The sequence below is a fragment of the Protomyctophum bolini genome, assembly GCF_963924005.1.
Source record: "Protomyctophum bolini genome assembly, chromosome: 4".
Taxonomy (NCBI): Eukaryota; Metazoa; Chordata; class Actinopteri; order Myctophiformes; family Myctophidae; genus Protomyctophum; species Protomyctophum bolini.
The window spans coordinates 12,132,809-12,148,684 of record NC_137865.1 but is presented as its reverse complement, the minus strand read 5'-3'; the positions used below and the strand labels follow the sequence as shown (position 1 = coordinate 12,148,684).

Genomic DNA, 15,876 nt, shown 5'->3' with positions numbered 1-15,876 from the left:
TGTTTTGATTAATGTTTGCCTGTTATCTTTCCTATGGTACCACATCAATACATGGAATTGTGCGAAAATATTATCCAACAATAACAAAATAGTCTGGATCAGAGAGGTTACATTTCATCAAGTGGTGGTCCGTGGCTCAAATGGCGAATAAATTATGGACTGAAAAGGGTTGAAAAGTGGTGCATGCTGGTGCTTCCTCTGGCAATGGCATGTCCACACACCTCCTACAGCAGAATGACATACTGTGGTACCAGTTCTCCTGAATCTCTGCAGTAACCAGTACCTGGTTACCTGGATGAATCTCTGCAGTAACCAGTACTTTACCGTTACCTGGATGGATCATGTTGCAGAGACAATGCCACTTAACCACTTAAACCCTTTATACTTAATTGACCGGAGTCCCCCAAGGGTCTGTACTAGTAGGCCCTCTCCTTTATTCCCTTTACGCCAAAAATAGCTTGCTCATAATGCCTGTGGTTGTGAAGCATTTAGATCTGTCATTGATGGCGAATGTTTGCCCCATGATAGGGATGCTAGGGTTTATGTGGTTAAACCTTTAATTGGAATATACGGAACCACACATTTTGATAGATCCGTGGAACCTAGTGCTCATTTAAATAACTACTCATTTAAAAATAAATACGATTACATCAGCACTATGTAGGAAATGATTCCTCTGGAACAGTCTAGTTGTGTATGAGTGAGTGAAGAATTGATTGAATGAATGATCAATTCCTTTATTGACGTAAGTCCCTCAAGTCGAGGGTCCTTCCCTCTGCCAGATCAAATTGGTCTTAGTCAGCCACATTGCAAGTTAACGCACGCACATGCACACACAGGACCAGTATTCCAAAATGAAAACCATACACACTTGTTATATTACATGTGTAGCACTATTTATTTGTTTATTGTTGTTTTTTAGTTTTATTTTGTCTTGATATTTTTGTTGTTATTGCTGCCTTATACTATCATCTTGAAACTATCTCCCTCGCCACCCCCCTCCCCCATTATGAAATCAGAACCCCATACCCCCAGTCCACTGTATTAGAAAGTCCACTATAGTAACACCAATAATTGTGTACACACACACACACACACACGCTCAAACTCGCAAAGCACACACATGTACGTATGTGCTTGCGTGCAAACGCACAAACCCATGCGTCACAATAACCTTCACTTTTAAGTAAAAAGCCAAAGTTCACCTTCTCTCTCCCTCCCCTCTCAGTGTCCTTGGCTGTCAGACCACAGTGTCATGGATAGTGCTTCCTCTGATGTGACGTTGTTCTTCTCAGACCTCAGCAGCAGGCTTCACATCCTGTCTGAAGTATTTTTAGTCCCAGTGCCAGAGAACAGGGAATTATTTGCTTACAAAGGAAGCTTCCGGAATATCCTCTCTTTGAGGCTTGGCTGGACTTGAATAAACAGTGACATAAGTGCTTCTAATATAGACCCTGTTTATTAACTTACAGGATGGCATTGCAACATGCTGACCACTGAAAGAATCCACATTTATACTTTTGTTGTGCTGCTGCTTACTTTGGGCAAGGTACTTTTAAACAGCACAGTATTGTGACTGATTACATTTCCTCCAAATTCGACTTGGTCCAAAATGGTCTCAACCTCAGGTCAAATTGGTGTGTACTAGTACCAGCATTCAAATCCGAGGGGGGTAAAAATGTCTGGCCTTCTTTGGCCCTTGGTCGTGGAACGAGCTACAGTCCAGACTAAAATTGGCTTTGAAAGTTCCATTGAGAAGTTTCAAAAGGATCATCTTAGATGTACAGTCCAACACCTGCACATGTTTGGATATGTACTAACCTATGTTCATGCCTAGATATTTATTCTTTCGGTTTATATTGTGTATTTTGCCCTCCTACTAAAAGGTTAGGATTTTGGTGATTTGTTGTATTTATTAGATATTAGATGTATTGAAGTGCAATTTTATTTCTGCCTCTTGGTCAGTTCCCACTCGTAAAAGAGAAGCAGTCTCAATGTGTTTTTACTGGTTAAATAAAGGTTAAAACATATTTTTTTTTTTATAAACTACTTGTATAATGTTATAGCCTAATACTCACCCATAGATTAATACACTTAAAGGAGTAGTTCACCCAAAAAACGAACATTATTCCTGTGGTCCTAGATTAAGAAACACGTGAAAGAGAAATGCTACAGATGCTTTTGTTTTACAAGTTAATGTAATGGGTTAGGGTTGGGGTGATTTTTATGTAAAATATCACTAGTATATATTCATTTGTTTGTACTTTTTTTTAACTAAATTGTTACCGTATTTTTAAGTCCTGTGGACAGGTGTTAAATACTAGCACTTGTGCTAATACACTGTATAGCACTCGTGCTAATGCACTGTAAGCAACGCATCTACAAATTGTACAATTGTGCAATGTGATTGTGATGTACATAACAGTTGACAGACATGAATACGGGAAAATAAATGTTCAAATGTAGACCGCCTCAAAGCAATTGTTGAGTTGAAGAGGAAGATGTTGTGAGAGAGGACCTGATTCAGGGTGAGAGAAGGGGATGTGGTCTGTCGTGTACTGTTTAAATGCCATGAAATCAATAACAAAACGATAACAGATGTAGCCTGTGATATCATAATAACCACACAGATGTGGTAAACATCCCTGGTTCTCTGCTGTGTCATGGAGAGAATGAGCTGGGAAACCTGGCCTGTTTCTGACAGATTTTCTCTTCCCGGTAACTTATAGACAGGCAAACTGTGGCAGCGTGCCAGCATCCTGTCTCTGAACTCATTAGCATGAAGTCTGTTATCTCCTCCATAGCAGTTCCTTGTCAACATTGTTGTATACGACCAAGAAACACTTAGTGGAGACGAAATATTAAAGCCTCTTTGGGAACAGACTTTGCTGGGCCCTGACTCGTTTATTAAAGTAATTCATGAAGAACTGCGCCCCCCTGTGGTAATTTTACTCCCCCAAGGTTGGTGCTGACCCCAATTTTCTTCAGATAAACAACAAACTACTAACCAGCCTCAGACTGTTGCAGCTAAAATTGCTCGACAATCAATCAGTTACAATTCTTTATGTGGAACACATTTAATGCCCGACTAAAAGCATGCTGAAAGCAGACTGACAAATAATTCATAAAATGGAAAAGGTTATCATTATTAGTATTCGACAAGTATACAAGAATAATATAATTTGTTAGGCTGCTTTCCTGTCCCAAATCTAAACCACTACACATGAACTACCAACTGATACTGAGGGGTTGATCTAATCCAGCACTCTCACAGATCAATAATGTGTTGGTTCACTACACACAGCAACTGACAAGGAATCCATTTGTCTCCATTAGAGCGAAAGCGGACAGCCTTCTATGTGTTGTAGAACAAAGACAAAACAATGCTTCTTCCTCTAATTTCAACATGTTAAAGAGGTCCCATGTGACTCATTATGTTTGTAACCTATGAATCTTCCTGCATTCACTTTCATTTGGTTTCTGTGGTTCTGCTGACTTTAGCAGCTAGCGTGTGATGTGTTCTTGGGCTGCAACTAATGCTTGTTTTAATCATTTCTCATTTGTAATGAGAAAACTTAAACTTTTCATTTTACATTATTATTATTTCTTTCTCCGTTGTAAGCTAAGCAAAATCAAACCGATTCAATCGGTGAAATGTTATGTCAATGATTAGACCAGTGTTTTTCAACCAGTGGTCCAGGGACCACCAGTGCACCTTGAGGGGGTTCCAGGTGGTCCCCAGCTAAATTATAGGAGGGAGAGTTGGTTACCACATGGACCCTTAATTATTTGATCTTTAAGTCTTGAGAGGGTCAAATGAGACGGGTCCATTTGGTTTCATTTTACGCTTTCAAGAGTTAAATTATTGCACATCCGTACTACCGGAATGTAGAAGAACTGTTATTTTGATCAACGTTTTCCTGTTATCTCTCCTATATGGTACCACAACATGGAATTGTGGACACAATCTTATCCAACAATCTCAAAATATTCTTTTAGTTTTGGGTCTGAGGGGCTAAATCTCATCAAATTGTGGTCCGTGGCTCAAATGCCGAATAAAGATGAATATGAAAAGGGTTGAAAACCAAACCAATGTGTTCATCTCTAACGCGTTGTGTTGCAGGGTGTGAGGGACCCGTCGGGGGCGTCCATTGCTCTGTACACAGCAAAGCTCCACCACCCCACCAAGACTGGCAACCACGTGGTCCTCCAGGCTCTCTTCTACCTCCTGGACAGAGCTGTGGAGAGGTGAACAACACCGCCTGGCACTTTTTGGCTATTGATTTTCCAAAACGTGTATACAAAAACATTACACTAAATATGTAATGTGTGAGTTTTTCTGGCGAACGGGCTGCGGGATTGCAGCCTAACGTGTACTACCAGATCAAATAACAGATCTACAAGCTCTCAACGTGCTGCAGCCTGAGCCTGTGCCCAGGGATAGGTGTTGTAGCAAAACATTTTGAATAGAATTATACCATTCTATATTCTATGCTTTATTGTTGTTACACTGCCTGTCTTTGGGCACTGCCCATAGGAGTAAGAGACTCATTAGTGCGCTGCATGATTGTTATATAGGACTAACAATTGGGTTAAATATTCTTGGAAAATAATTGGAATCGAGCTGTGGGAGGTGAACAACACTGTCTGAAAACACTTTTATTATGGTGGTATCAAGGTTCATTTCACATATAAAACAGAAATCGTACTCGGGACCAGTGTATATTAAAACCATTAAATATATAGTGTTGTTGACGGGCAGATGTTTGAACCTGCAAGGCATCTCTGCCTGACTCATCTCCGCTAGGAGAGGTTTTAAATGGAAATCTCAATCTCATTGCAATTTGTGTCACATGGAGCATTATGGTATTTCAGACAGGCAGGCAGGCACAGATTAGATTAAGCCTTTCTTCTTCTTTATATTCCTTTGCATCTGTTATGAATGTTATGGAAAGAATGTCTTTGTATTAGGCATTTGTTACTATGGAATAATTTTTTTGTCACTCTCTTTTACTTGCAGACACTCTTCAGTTGTGTCTTAATAACCACTTGAACCCCAGCATCCATATTCAGGGGAGAACATTAGCCAAAAAAATAGCAGCTCTACAAGCTCACAGCGTATTACAAGCTTGTAGCTATTTAGCGGTCCAAGTACAGTTACACCTCTATGTTTTACTAAGTAGGCATATAGAGGGTTCAAGCCAAGGGGTTAAGCCTTGACAAGCTCTATTCTGTCCTCACAGCTTTGAGACTCAGAGGAATGGCCTGGTGTTCATATACGACATGGCTGGCTCCAACTACACCAACTTTGAGCTGGACCTCAGCAAGAAGATCCTCAACTTACTCAAGGTTCAAAAACCAGGGCAGCATTTCACACGCAAACACAAAGTACATCAAAACTGCTGGCTTTAGTCCAGGCTCTAATTGGGGGTCTTAATTATCAATTCATCACTTGGAATGGAAACTAGCAGTACACTTCTACACATTATGGGCACATTTTGTATGGTTCAAACGTCAGTAGTTTCAAGGGCATTGTTGTTTATATTCTTAAATATGAGGATCATAATTATGTATAATAGGATGAACATGCTGAATTAATCTCACCTTTTTTTATCCCCAGTTGACCATACAAATATTAGATGATCCAGTAGTATATCACCAAATAAAAAACCAGTATGAAAACCTGTGTGTGTTCTCCGTTTTGTCCACCAGGGGGCGTTCCCAGCCAGGTTGAAGAAGGTTCTGATTGTTGGAGCCCCAGTTTGGTTCAGAGTTCCCTACAACCTCCTCAGTCTGCTGCTCAAAGAGAAACTCAGAGAGCGGGTGAGGAACCGGAGGGGGGGAGGGGGGGCTAGATGTCTCATGTTTCTATTAACTGCCGTTTCTTATTTCCTGAATGATTGTTTGAATAGTTTATTCAGTAAAATGTTAAATGTAAAGACGGCGTAAAGAGTACAGTCAAACACTTATTCCAAAAGGGATAGCACCAAAACAAAGTCCTTGCGGTCCATTTAGGCCCTATACAATAAATTCATAGACATGGACACACTATGTACAGAGTGGGGAAAAAACACATTTAGACCGGGAACCCCTACACGTAACTTAACTAATACCATATATGGCCACATGCAGCCTGACCTTCACTTCGGTTCACAGGTTAATATCGAATACTCGTATTTCAGCTGTTACAATTCCAAACATGCAAACATAGCCCGCTTTAATTACTTCAGTCTATATTAGTAGCTTTTAATGAATAGTATTACAATGTTATTGTTTTTTTTATATTGCTACTTTTGTGTGACATAGAATGACGTATAGTGGCCCGCTCCCTCATCAAAGTTCCCCACCCCTGAACTATACCGTTCAATCAGGGAACCCGTTTTGGGGTTGTTGTTGCTATGTACAGTATATAGCAACATAATTACAACAACATTATGTCATTTTTGAATACATATTTGAAGTTTTAAAAAAAATACTTTAGACAGCGTTTTTAGACTCGGCTACATGGGTTAAGCTCAATTATAGGTGGAATTGAGGGAAAAAGAGAGCTCTTCGTCAATATTATACAGTGTGGATTTTACTGCTTCAACTGAATACAGTGACAAACAGTAATGATTGAACATCCATCCATTCTTCTGTAACGTTTTCCTCTCTCTGTCCAGGTCCAGATGGTAAAGACGGCAGACCTGCGTCACCACCTGCCCAGGGACTGTCTCCCCCAACATCTGGGAGGCCTGCTGGTCCTGGACGACCCCGGCAATAGAAACCAGCAGCTCCTGTCCGGGCAGAACGGCCGCACCGTCGACCCTGTGGATGAGTTGGCGGTGGCGCGGGGAATCCCCGCCTCGCTGTCGGATGATGGCATGTCCATACACCCCGCTGGGGTCCCCACGGACGGGGCTTTGAGGCCCCAGGAGCTGCTGGCTCAACTGGGCAGGCTCCAGAGGTCCGGGATCCATACGGAGTATGACGAGATGAGGAGAGAACCTCCGCCGGGAACCTTCCATGCCGCCCTGTGAGTCTCAATGGCAGTGCAAACACGGAACACTTCACTGCCATGTTTGGCCTTGTTCTTACCCAAGTCATTTCACTCGGTTATCTTCCTCAGAATTCCCACTGCTCGTTGTAGAGCCACAGAACACTTTAAAAGAAATGTCAAAGCAAAAATAAATAAATAATCTAAAGTACCACTTGGACTCTGTGCCACTTACTATACATGTTGGTGCTAAATAACACATTAACTCACTGCCAGACCAGGCGGGGAAGAGGGGCCACTTCAGCACTGCCCACATGGGCACGCATGCAACTCGAGAATGCACGCACGGATGCTTATTAGTTAAGCGGCAAAGACGCACAAAGAAAATATTATTATTATGAGGATCGGCTTGCAGCTTCTGGTGCCCCCTCGGCGTGGTGCCCTACCAGTGGTCATAAGTAACCATGTTAGCTCGTGGTGGAAATGTTTGTGAAAAGTCATTTTTGCCACAGACATAAAAAATGAGGTGCAATCCTATTACCAGAAACACCTAAAGAGGTAGCCCTGAAGGACCATAACAGGTCTGTAACTCTGAGAGTGTACAGAGACAGACCTCCCCAACAATATCGCAGAGACAGTTTGTTTATTTGTGGACCATTGGGCGATTTAAGACCCCATGTTATGTTCTCCATAGAGAAAAACTTCTGTGAACTAGGGGATGATCGATTGCGTCAGGACTTTGGCACTATACTAATAGTATAACACTTTACAAACGCATCAACCAGCACTGGACCTATACTATCTCGCAGCTCGCACTGTCGAGAACGGGGAGGCGGGTGGGCGCGGGGGAGGGGGCGGCGGGATTGCACGGCTACTGGCACGGGAATTAGTCACTCACGGGTGTCATACATATTCTGAAGAAAAGGATAATCCAAAATTTGCCACGGACACATTTGTAAACATGAAAAGCAACAATATTAGAACGGTGATTATCTGTTAGAAATGTCAATGTTTGCCACTCTCTTCTCTGTATCTCAACCTAATGGAATACAACAGAATAGTCTTCATGGTGAGGTCCATTCATCTCAAATCATGTAATCATGTCTTAATATTTAACATCATTCACACCAGATGTCAAATGTGAGATAGAGCTGTTCTTCATGCATGATGATGCTGTTCAGACATATTTTTTATAGACTTTCACTGTCTGCTTGTTTGTGTCCAGAGCTGTGTGCAATCAGGACAGGAATCGTTATGGAGACGTACTGTGCCTTGACCAGACAAGGGTTCGCTTGAAAGCCAGAAAGAATGAGGTCAGTTTCCACTTCAAGTCCACTTGTATGTACCGTAGGTTGTGTGTGTGTGTGTGTGTGTGTGTGTGTGTGTGTGTGTGTGTGTGTGTGTGTGTGTGTCAAAGATATTAGTGACCTTGTCACACTAAAGTTACACTTCTGTTGTGGGTAATATAACATGAAAATGGCTATTTCACTTTACCAAAATTAAGTACTAGGAAACGTACAGTATTTTGACAGAATGTGCTTTGTTTTCATTTGTTTATCAGATAAAAGTGTAATTTGTAGACCTGTTTAATGAGAATGAATGGAATGGCTCACAGCACAGACCCATGGTGAAAGCAGTTTCACTGAAGGTGTTTAGTAAACCAATTTTTATATTCTCGTTGTGTAGAAAACAAAAGAAAAAAAGTGATTTTATTTTCTCACATTGTTGTTAGTTTGCATGACTCAAGTTCATCTGAATAATGTCTTGCTATGGGCCAACTCTTGTATATCTGTCGGGGGGGATTCTGCATAGCGTTCCCTGATTTTTCTAAATTTAGGGAGCATCATTAAGAGCGGAGCCATTTGTTGCAATAAATGGTTAAATGGAATGGAACTGTGAATGGTCCTGACTGAATTACTGTTAAATTGTGTTTACTAGACACATTCAGGGTTGTAATTATTTTGACTTATATCTTGATGAACAGGTAGCTTTAGGACCAAGGTTCTACCAAAGTTCAACATCACTTTAAAAACACTGAATATGTTACATAAATGTCCTCCATGACAATAAGGACGGTGGCTTTTCATTCTGAAGTCCCACATTTCACTCACTAAGGATTCAGGAATACCTGTTCCTTGTGTAGTTCCGACTGCCAGTTTTGCGAAAGCAAGGTGGAACTTGCAGAGTTGAAGGAATGTGGTGTGGTTTCTATCCCAAGATGATCATCTTTCATTGTATTGCACACGCTTTATTGTCGACGAGAAGCAACGTTGAATACCCTGGATGTTAAAGCCTTCTCTGTATTTATTATGCAATTACGTTTTGATTTTGTGATTTTTCTTTTTTACATTAATCTACTGCTTGCGGTCATTATTGACTAGCCACCCAGCTTTGTGTTTTATATAAATTCTAAATTAAATTGGTATGGAGTCATGCACAGTACTGTATGTGCCATAGACTAGAATTTAGAATATGTACTGTAATATTCCCTCTATATTCCCTCTAGTGTGCAGCTGGATGCCTGCTGTAATCGAATGCATGCAAATGTATTTTTAATTAACGTAACACTGGTTAGGCTGGACATAGTAGCAGCCCCAATAGCTCAACATAATTATGTTGTCATCCACAGAAGTCAGATTATATCAACGCTAGCTTCATGGACGGCTACAAACAGAAGAACGCATACATTGGTACTCAAGGTACAAGATTCAACCTCTACTCTTTCTTTACACTAGGGCTGAGAGTAGAGAATTAAATGTAATTACTTTAATCTCAGGTTATCTCAAGAGGACAAGAAAAATATTTTATACATCTTGAAAGAATGGATGACACATAATGGGTAGTTGTACATTATCAGATTAATTGAATATGATGGACCCCAATGGAAACAAGCCATAGGCTTTCTTGGGTTATAAATCCTGTTAATAGAGTATTCAATCACACTTAACACATGCAAGAAACCCCTTAAATGCACTAGGACTAGGCAACTAATTTAAACTAACTATTTCCTGTAGGTCCACTGGAGAAGACCTACAATGACTTCTGGCGAATGACCTGGGAACAAAACGCATTGGTCATTGTCATGACAACCAGGTAAACGGTCTCTGAAAATAAGGACAGTTCCAATTCACTCTTTAGCTCATTACATAATGTAAGTAAAGTAACCACATCAGGTGCTATACAATTCATCCTATACAGTACAAGACAACTGTTTTACCCCGTTGCTCTGTAGGCCATTCTCTTTCCATGCCATGTAAATGCGCACAACATAGTTGCGTTCTGTGCCCGCCTGCCCGGCCCCTTCTAAACTCAAAACGTGACGTGCTGGCACAGAATTCCGATCCGCCATTTTTGAGCCCCTCTGGAGCTCCTTCGGTGCTGCTAGAAGCGCTAATATGCTAACCGCAGGGCATCGAAGATTTTTCATTGCGGTCCAAATATCGCCTAATTACCCATCCAGGCGAGGGTGGAGAAAAGCTTCGGCCACCATTGCGGAATGAAATCGTCTCCTATGGAAACGACACCCACCTACGGTTAGTGTAAGTGAGGGTCGTCTGTACCCAGAAAATGTCAAAATGTCAAGACAAGGGCACAAATTGACACTTTGAAAAAGGTTGTCAAAACCGTCATGGGCATGGAAAGAGTGGTTCAATTATGTGAAAACTCTGTGTGTGTGTGTGTGTGTGTGTGTGTGTGTGTGTGTGTGTGTTTCAGGACAGATGAAGGTGGCAGAAGGAAGTGTGGTCAGTATTGGCCCCTGGAGGAGGGGGGTCAGGAGGTTTACGGACACATTGCCGTGGTCAACCAGCGGGTAGAGCACCACTCCCATTACAACCACACCAGCCTGGAGCTGCACAACACTGAGGTAGTGCAGCGCTGACCGCCCTGACAATGGATGGATGGGCCACTGCTTGACCCTGAGCTTGTGCAACAAGCCGTCCCTAGTTTGATGCTGCAGAACTGAAAAAGAAAAGTTGAATGGCGAACTTTAATTCATTCAGCTAATCCTAGTCTGTACTATACACCAACTTCCCGGCCCGGGGGCCTTCTGGTGGGCCGTCAGGCTATTGCAAGTGGACCCCCAAATAATTGCCAAAACGACATATTTTAATGATATTATAGCATCAATATTAAACAATTAATGTAAAAAAGGTTATGGCATTTTTTGTGGGCCCTGATCCAGAAAAGGTTGGGAACCCGCCCAACCGGCTAGAGGCTCAGGCTAGCCCACTGGTTCCCAAACACTGGGTCTGGGTCATAGAGTAATAAAAGGATAGAGACCGAACTGGAGTGTTAGCCCGCTATTCATTTCAATAGAAGTTGCTCAGTGGCGTTTTGAAGCACCCGGAAGACTGCCGGAAGTACAATTATAACTCGATGGCTCGAGCGATCGGAAGTTTAGCCTAGCCTAGCCCGGACGGTCCGGACTTTCGCACGTGACGTCATGAAAGTCCGTCCACCTCCATGAAAGTGCCAGTAGGTAGTGGCAGCTTCACCGTTAGATAGCCTTACTGGGGGCTTGGTCTGGGCCAAAGTTGGGTCACGGACCAATTGTTGTGCGTCGCTTTATTTAAATTGCTGCACATAGGGCCCTATCTTACATCAACACTGTACTTTATGAAATGTATGACAAAATAGCACAAACATTCAGGACACATGGACTTATTTCCACAGAGCTGTAAGGGAGAGCTGGTTCAAGGAGTTAAAGCTACAATCTGAATAAATCATTATTTTAACATGTATTGTAGACTGCTGTATTTTATAATTATAACCTCTCGGTTACTATGCCTACTGTCTCTTTACCGGTCTGTCAACATGTCTCTCCTTCTCTCTTTTGATCTGTGTGTGTGCGCAGACGTGTGAGCAGAGACAGGTGAGTCACTTCCAGTACCTGAGCTGGCCAGACTATGGCGTTCCCTCTTCGGCTATAGCGCTCTTGGACTTCCTTGTAGCCGTTAAGAGACAGCAGAAGAAGGTGGTTAAGAGCCTGGGTCCTCAGTGGACAGGGCACCCCATGGGACCCCCCATGGTGGTCCACTGCAGCGCAGGAATAGGCAGAACAGGTGAGAGGAATGGGACTGTTTGTTAACCTATTAAGACCAGAGGCTGATTCTACAACTTTCCGTTCTCTGAATAACCCATGTTGCTATATCAGTAGTTTTCAAACTTTTGCATGTCCAAAATGCGCCGACCACTATCTTAATCTGTTTTGTTCCAGGGACTTAGAAGAGAAAAATTAGAACTCTCAGTCTAAATAATGCAGTTTACCATGACTCATGAAGAATCACTGTAATAGAGAAATAGCCAGCAGTCCTTCTGGAACATTTATTTTATTGTGGAGCATGGACACAGACAAATCACGGACGCGTTTCGGTTTCAAGCCTTCCTCACTTCCATCAGGTTCCAGGGACTGCCAGAAGCAAAGATTTCAGTTAAAATGTCTGCTTTACTATATTATATTCAAAGATTCAAAGATTTGCACACATTTTCACGATTTTTCTATAATAGCAATAATACAAGCTCGTTGCGCAGCACGAAGTGGCGCGCTATAGGCCGGTAAATCTGCTATTTTTCCATAGCCATCATATAAAATAATGCTTTTTAGTCAAATCTAAAATGACACAAATGCTTTACCAGTCTTTTAATTTACCTAATTCTCTCCCTAATTTTCTCACCAAACCTTGTTTTGTTTTTAAATCTTACACATACCACTATCGCAGCCAGGCTGGACTAGGCCGATTCTCATGAAGGTGATGTTAAAATGACAGGTTGCTCTCATCACACCTAAAATGGTAAATGCTCTGCATTATTCTATAGTGCCTTTATGCAAAGTGCTTCCCAACGTGCGTTAGATTCACCCGCACATTCACACACAGGCAACATGCATGGGGTTGTCTCCGCCCTCAACCGTTTATCGTGAACAGTTGGGTTTTAGTGTTGCTGTGTCTTGCTCTAAAATCTGAAACAGACAGATGTAATACATTAAACCATTTAAAATCACAACAACTTCTTGTGGACTTTGATATGGTTATATATATTTCAGAATGTCTGCTGTATGGATGCTGGCTATAACTGATAATCATATTGACAGGAGACCTCTCATATTCTAGATCTAGGTAATAGATAAATAATTAGCCTTTGGTTTCATCGTGAGGTCAAACGAATAGCGTAAACATTGTTACTCAGAGATTCCACAGACACCTCCGGTGCAGATTTCCATTCATATGAAGAATCTTTCTGTTTGCACCAAGCCCCTGTTTTGTCTCCTAGGTACCTTCTGTGCGTTGGACATATGTCTGGCGCAGCTGCAGGACAATGGAACACTCAACATATGTCAGACAGTCAGGCGCATGCGGAGCCAGCGTGCCTTCAGCATCCAGACACCTGACCAGTACTACTTCTGTCACACCGCCATCCTGGAGCACGCCCAGCGGCAGTCACTGCTCTCACCCAATCAGTGAGATTTTCCACCGCCTCCTGCCATCTTTCCTTGGTGAATCCGCGAGCCCTGAAACGTGTCCTGCAGCCATGCAAGTCGTGAAATTTCCCTCGTCCCCGTGCCCTCTGTTGTGACCAATCAGCTGTGACCTTTTCCGACCTAGCCAATCCGTGAGTCCAAAGCACAACTTGACCTGTTAACCGTCCCACTCCCAATACAATCCAGTCCCTTCTGCTATGACCAATCGGCAACGAAACTTGGGAACAGGTGTCGTCACCTTCTTCAGTCCTCGAGACGGGACACAACAATGACACAATGCTTCAGAATATTCTGCTCTACAGAGCCTAAGAGAGCAGTCACTTTCTGAACATTTCAACATATGTATGACTTAGGAAACAGAGTAGATACTGCTGTTTGCCTTACTAGAGATGTCACACCGTGACCCCTGAGGATGGTATACTATGTAGGATACAAAAGTGTCATTCCATTCCATTCTTGTCTGCCAGTGCCAGTGGTGTGAAAGTTTTCCATTTACCGTCTATCTCAGCCAGCCTGTTATTCATGATGGGACAGAGAAGCAGCCTTGATTATTATTATATATTTTTTAAGATTAGGTTATGAATGTAGTGTTCATTAGCTTTTCGTTCAGTACTCTTCTGCTTTCAATTGAGATATTTGGGATCTAAAATGTGTGAATGTGTTGCTGAGACACCGCACCCCCCACAATCACCCACACTGCAACCATTTTCTGTCATTGGTAATTTGGGACAGAAAATGCCTGATGTTGTCAAGTTAAAAGTTTGTACTTTAATGTGTAGAAAATTAGTAGCTGCATAATTATGGCTGAAAAGGTACACCTGATATGTGGCTGGATAGCATGGTCACAATGACTTTGCTATCATAAGCCTCAATTTTTTGGGGGGTGGGGGGGCAACCTTGAAGTGAAAAGTTCAAATATTGCCAATATGCCAAACTTCTATGGTTAATTGTGAAAAGGTGTCTCATACAGCTCTATTTGAGTAGATGTGCACACCTATAAAATATTCAGTTTAAAAAGCTGTGCATTTAGCTGTGCTCTAATCTTCGACACTCCAGCACAGATCTCCGACCTGCTTTGAATGCATTAACTATGCTCTACGCTCCATCTATAACATTCTGACACAGATCTCAGATCGTATAGATGGAACCTGATCATTTGAAGCTCACAGCGATTCCCCTGTCTGTCTTAAAAAGTGCAATAGACTTTATTATGATGATTTCACCCAGTCATGTGTATGCTCTTAGAGACCACCAATCTCACTGTGCTTTTGGGTTTAGTCACCATGGTGAAACTAATGGCATCAAAGCAGTAATTCTTCAGGCCTGTCATGTGATACTGGGATAACTTGTTATCGATTTGTAACACACACAAACACACACCATAGAAAAGTACATAAGTGACAGTTTTGGATTTGAAATTGTGTCTGTAGCTTTGTTTGAGCAAAGCAGTATGAGTTTGAAGATAAATTAATGTTAATGATAGTGTCTCTCTTATAATATTCCACCTACTGTATACTAGGCACTTAAAAGTCACAAATAGTGTGCAAGGTGTTGTGTTACTTCTATGCTGTACTCTCATCTGTCTCCTATGTATAAAGGGAAGGTTATGTGTGTGTTTGTGTGCGTGCACACGCTCGTGAGTCATTTGTTGTCGCCGGGTGTTCTTTACTACAGAATTCATATTGAATTTTCTAGTGGTGAAGCTTTTTTTTCTTTCTTATTTTTAGTCTGCCATCCGATTTTATTAGAAATACTGTTTTCAATGACGGACATAAACACAAAAAGTGCCCTATTTTATTTTTCTATTGTATTCAAATTGGCTCTGTTTTCATACAGTTATTATTCAGCCTATACAGCTATCTACATTCATTTTGTAATATTTTGTTCAGTTATAACCTGTTACTTTATCACTAGTAGTTGATTTATTATGATTGAATCAAGCTATACTGAATTAAAGACAAACTTATGTCAATGTATGCGTTTGTAAAGGCTGTAATTTTGTTGACTTATCATTACCTGTTTTTGATTTCCAGTTGACACAGAAGAGGCAAGGAATTGCTTGTGTATGTGTACTACAAGTAGTGCATTAGAAATTACACATTAAAAATTAGAAAACTATACTGACACAATCCATCTCTTAAAGAGTTTGATTTACATTTTACCATTGGCAAGAGAGACTGATCTGTTGAGTCTTGTCACATTCAGATAAAATAGTGTGATTTATTTCATCTTATTGTTAATTGTTACTCCACATTCAAAATATGAACTGTACAGCATTCTGACTGATGGTGACTAATGCCATTTATTATTATTTAGCAAAGATAATCGCCTAAAAGTTTTCAAACACCACCTCCCCACTAGCCGGTGTATCCCACACAGATACAGTACTATTGACCAACGGTGTTGACTTAGTACAAGAAAG

At 41.5% G+C, this 15,876-nt stretch overlaps 1 protein-coding gene across 1 annotated transcript in view; it reads left to right on the top strand.

The window, feature by feature from the left end:
* ptpn9a (protein tyrosine phosphatase non-receptor type 9a) overlaps positions 1-15,446 on the top strand; it is a 33,668-nt gene extending 18,222 nt beyond the window's left edge. Inside the window, exons 4-13 of the mRNA XM_080760954.1 lie at positions 4,124-4,248; positions 5,244-5,349; positions 5,713-5,823; positions 6,663-7,015; positions 8,202-8,289; positions 9,606-9,675; positions 9,991-10,069; positions 10,691-10,841; positions 11,832-12,039; positions 13,247-15,446. Of these exons, the coding sequence (XP_080617080.1) occupies positions 4,124-4,248; positions 5,244-5,349; positions 5,713-5,823; positions 6,663-7,015; positions 8,202-8,289; positions 9,606-9,675; positions 9,991-10,069; positions 10,691-10,841; positions 11,832-12,039; positions 13,247-13,437 (1,482 nt within the window). The 3' untranslated portion in view covers positions 13,438-15,446. The remainder of the gene's footprint in view (positions 1-4,123; positions 4,249-5,243; positions 5,350-5,712; positions 5,824-6,662; positions 7,016-8,201; positions 8,290-9,605; positions 9,676-9,990; positions 10,070-10,690; positions 10,842-11,831; positions 12,040-13,246) is intronic.
* Positions 15,447-15,876: the final 430 nt, after the last annotated feature.